Below are 5,000 nucleotides of genomic sequence, written 5' to 3' on the forward strand. Positions count from 1 at the left end.
TTGTTAGGGAATGTCAGGATCTCTGACCTTAATTTCGCAGATGCAGTCATCTTTGCGAAGACTCTAGATATCCTTTTGGGGGCCCTCGAGGTGCTGCATGAGGAGTCGGAGCCGCTGGGATTATGGATTTCCTGGGTCAAAACTAATACCCAGGCTTTCAATGCCATCTTGTCTGTACCTGTTTGTGGAAAGGATGTTGATGTCACAGAGAGATTCACTTACCTTGGCAGTGATATTCATGTCTGTGCTGGCTGTGAGCCAGAGATCAATAGGCATCTGGGTCAGGCCTGGGAAGTCATGGATTCACTGGATCATGGGGTGTGGCTCTGCCAGTAACTGTGCAGGATGACGAAAGTCCGAGTCTTCAGGTCCTTGGAGCTTCCAGTCTTGCTCTATGGATGTGAGACTTGGACTCTGACCAGGGATCTGAGATGGTGACTTAATTCCTTTGGTACCAGGTCTCTTCAGAGAATCCTTGGCTATCGCTGGTTGGACTGTGTCCAACGAGCAGTTGCTGAGAGAGACTCAAATGAGATTTGTTAACTGCATAGTCCATGAGCGTCAGCCTTGGCTGTATAGACATGTGGCTCGTTTTCCTGACGCAAATCCTGTTCACAAGATTCTCTCAGCGTGGGAGTCTCGTCAGTGGAGGAGGCCAATGGGCCGAACACGTGCCTCGTGGTTGCAGCAGGTTGATCAGCATCTCAAGGAGATGGGGATGGTCCATGCATCTGCCTGGGGGATGGCCAGACGGAGGCTCCTGGAGTACCGGCGGCAAGTGGACAGACACAGTGACGCGCTGCTCCGGCGCATGCTATCATACCTTAACTGACCTGACCTGACCATCTCCTCTCTGGCCTCGCCCCCCCCCCCTTCCCCTGCTGTGATCTGTCCTGCCCATATAATTTTAAGCAAGGTGCTCATGGTCCGCCAGCACCCCCTTTCTGGTGAAAGTACTAAAATCAAGAATCACTGCTCACCTTCATGCTTTCATCCTTCTTTTTTCCCGCCTTTGGAACAAACTCCCACACTCTCTTCAATCGCACTCTTCCCTCCAGGTCTTAAAAACAGCTGTTTACCACCATCCCCCATCTAAAACCATGATCTTTTTTACCCCCCGTTAATTCACCCCCTTCATATTTCCTGCTTTCCTTCCGGAAAGTCCCTGCAGTGTCCATCTTTTTACCCCGTGCACCCCATCCCATCCCTCTTCCTTCCACAGATCTCCTCATGTCTCTGTTCCACACTGTTTTGTGCTTCCCTCTTGTCTCCTGCTCCCCTGGTTATACGTTCTGTTCACAACACATAACATATTCTCTCTGAAAACTCCCCTACATCTCTATCTCTCTGTATATGGACGGTCATTATGTCTGGACGGTGGTTATGTCTGGGCGGGGTTTGTCTCTGGACGTATCGAGATGGGAGTTTGCCTCCGGACGTTTCCGGGTGGTGTCTATGTCTGGACGGGAGTTTGTCTCCAGACGCGAATCTCCATGTGTCTGGATGGTGGTTATGTCCAGGTGGGGTTTATCTCCAGACATGTCCGGATTTTTTTTTTTTTTTTTTTTTGTATACCTTGGTCGAGGCTCGTATGAGAGCTAACACACAACTCACAGCAAGGAGGCATGAGACAAGAGGGGCGGGAGTGGAAGGGACAAAACATTGGGGAACAGACACAGGTGAACTGTGGAAGGGAGAGGGATGGGGATGGGACGGGGAACATGGCGAGGAGAAGATGGACATTACAGGGACTTTCAGGAAGGAAAGCAGGAGAATTGAAGGAAGTGGGCTTGGGTGGATTATCGGGGGTAGAAAAGATCGAGGATTTGGATGGGGGAAGATAAGAGGTGGTGGTGAACAGCTGTTTTGAAAGCCTGGAGGGAAGAATGGGAAAGAATAGAGTGAGGAAGTTTATTCCAAAGGCGGGAAAAAGAGGAATGAAAGAGTGAAGATGAGCAGTGATTCGTGATTTTGGTAGTTTTACCAGAAGGGGGTTGTTGGCGGACCTTGAGCGCCCTGTGGAAATGTGGTTGGGACAAATCGCAGAGAGAGCAGGGGGGGCAAGGCTGGAGAGGAGTCGGTAGAAGACAGAAAGACCACCGACCAACCTGCGGTGATTGAGTGAGAGGCCCAAAGACTCAGCTTCATTGCGGGAGATGCCAATGATCTTAAAAGCCCTGGTTTCGACAGCGTGAAGTCGAGAAAGGTGGGAGGCAGGAGCACCAGCCCAGAGGGGAGAGCAGTACTCCATCAGGCTACGGACAAAAGCTTTGTAAGTGGTCAGGAGCTCAAGAGGGCCGAGGAAGGACTTTGCACGATGGAGGATTCCCAGTCGGCGACTGGCTTTTGAGGCAAGGTTGGAAATGTGACTTTCCCAGGAAAGGTCATGGCAGATAGTGAGACCCAGAAGCTTGAAAGAAAAGACTTCTTCCAGAGGATTGGACTTTCTCTCCGGACATGTTCAGGCAGTGTTTGTCTCTGGGCGGTATTTATAGTATGACTGGTAGAAAATGGAATTCATACATTATTTTGCTTCCATATTCACTGTTATTCTCTGCAGATTCATTTTGATGAGACAGTATGAATCGTAATTGATGCTCCACCACATGGCATGTCTGCCTTCCCTTCCATCACCTCTCACTCTCACCTCTCACTGCCTTCACTCCCCCCCCCACCAGACCCCCACCCCTTCCTCACTCTCCCTATCTCCTCTATATATCCCCCCCTCCCCCATCTCTGTGTTCCCATCAGCGAAGCGACAGGTGGTATTTGCTAGTAAATAATAATAAAAAAATGTCATGGGTTAGGATCAGGTGTCCGATCAAAGCGGGGTTGCATCAAAGTGGGACGTCTTGGTACCCGGTCATCACTGCCAGCAGTTATAAAGTGGCAGCTCAAATTATGTCTCTTCTTAATTACTAACATAACAGTACACAAAAGTCCTGGCGAGGGTCAACAATCTCTGATCGCTCTTTTTCTTGTTTTAGATGCAACAAGTTAAATTTGTAATCAACCAACACTGACAACTCACCAACTTTCTGAAAAGCTGCTCAATTTTTTTCGCCTCCGCTTCCATCTTGTCAGCAGCTTCCTTTCGCTCCTCAAAGTTCCGCAAAGTTATGCGTTTCTGCATCATCGCCTTCACATACTCCATGACAACTCGACGATGGGCATGTCGAGTCATCTCCTGCATATGACCATTTCATGCTGGGGTTGGTTGGCTCAATGGAAGGACGTCACAAATACAATGCATATGGCAATGTGGGGTAAAAGGCAGGAAGACAGGCTTGAGGCAAGGATCCTCAAAAGGGATCGAAACATTCATTGCATATGTTTTGTGATGAATAACCCTTTGCAACAGACAAATGCAAAGTTAAATTGATGGGAAGACTGAAAATAGTCATCAACGAGAAAGAGCAATCAGAGATTGCACATCCTCACCAAGACTTGTTTTGTACGGTGTATTTAATGTGGTGTTTGTGTGCTGGTGTGTACATGATGCATTGACGACCTCGTCAGTTTTATTGTATGGATTCACATTCCAAGTGTATGTATTTTATCGATGTACTCACATTCCAATAGTATGTCCTTTATCGATGGGTTGCATTCTAGTAGAACTTTATAGAGTTTAATTGAACAGGGTGGCCTTAAAGTTTCCACACTCCCCCACCCCCCAAGTGAAGCATTCGTTCTTAAACTAAAATAAAAATAAAAATATATTAAAAAAAAATAAACGATGGACAAAGATAGTTTTTTTGTATACTTTGTCGAGGCTCGTATTAGAGCAAACACAGAACATATAACAAAGACAGCAGGAGACAATATGGGGCACAATAGAGGGAAGCACAACAACAGTTGGAAACAGGGACAACAGATCTGTGGATGAGAGAGAAGGGGTGGGGTGCATGGGGTAAACAAGATGGACACTACAGGGACTTTCAGTAAGGAAAACAAGGAATTTGAAGGAGGTGGGTTTGTGGTGGGTTAATGGGGGTAGAAAAGATCATGGTTTTGGATGGGGGAAGATATGAGATGGTGGTGAACAGCTGTTTTTAAAACCTGGAAGGAAGAGTGGGATTGAAGAGAGTCTGGGAGTTTGTTCCAGACTCCATCATGTAAAATTAGTCAGGAAAGCAGCATCAGCCAACCATGATGCTGCGATAAACTACCCAACATAGCTCATGGAACTAATCGAAGCGAAGGGATTTATGCTGGAGCAGGTTTTCAAAGCCGATGAGATGGGATTATTCTGTATGCAATCTCGTACCTTCCTCTCCATGCAGGAAAGATCTGATCTGGGGTTCAAGTTGAGGTGGTTAAGGATCGTCTTACCCTTCCTCTTATGTGGCAATGCTGCAGGAGACTTCGTTGTAAAGTAAATGCTGATCTATTGATCACTGAATTCCCCTCCCTGTTCCCACCACCCCTTCCCTCTGCCCACCCACGCCCCCCCCGACCCACCCCTTCCCCCGCTCCCTGCTCTCCACTCCAACAGCATGATCATCATCCTGAGCTAAGTCTTGTGGTTTATATTTATGCCAGGATACAGTACGAGTACGTAATGTTCTTACTCTCACTCACCTCGCTGTTTTGTAATAAATTTTAAAAGGTAAACTCTAAAAATTTAAAACATTGTGTGTGGACAGACAGACAGACAGACAAACAAAATCAATTGCAATATCCACTGGCGAGGACAACTAGAAAATATAATTTGATGTGAATGCATCAATGGATATGCCTCCAACAGCATTGGATGTCAACCAAATGTTACGTTTAATCTCAATTAAAGTTCACGTAGAAAATGAAAGTTCACGTGTGAGAGAGAATGAGAGGGAGAATGAGAGGGAGAATGAGAGAGAGAGAGAATGAGAGGGAGAATGAGAGAGAGAGAGAATGAGAGGGAGAATGAGAGAGAGAGAGAGAATGAGAGGGAGAATGAGAGAGAGAGAGAATGAGAGGGAGAATGAGAGAGAGAGAGAATGAGAGGGAGAATGAGAGAG

The 5,000-nt window shown here is 46.9% G+C and overlaps 1 protein-coding gene across 4 annotated transcripts in view; it reads right to left on the reverse strand.

Annotated features, from left to right (window-relative positions):
- The window catches only part of EXOC3 (exocyst complex component 3), a 425,366-nt gene that overhangs the window by 370,082 nt on the left and 50,284 nt on the right, over positions 1-5,000 (reverse strand). For 3 of the 4 annotated variants that reach the window (XM_085888578.1, XM_085888576.1, XM_085888577.1), the window contains one exon: positions 3,032-3,187. The exons of the other annotated variant lie outside the window; for it this stretch is intronic. In XM_085888578.1, the coding sequence (XP_085744704.1) occupies positions 3,032-3,187 (156 nt within the window). The remainder of the gene's footprint in view (positions 1-3,031; positions 3,188-5,000) is intronic. 4 annotated transcript variants of the gene reach the window in all.

This window comes from Eptatretus burgeri, chromosome 7, assembly GCF_056783735.1.
Source record: "Eptatretus burgeri isolate ZD-2024b chromosome 7, Ebu_testis_v1, whole genome shotgun sequence".
NCBI lineage: Eukaryota > Metazoa > Chordata > Myxini > Myxiniformes > Myxinidae > Eptatretus > Eptatretus burgeri.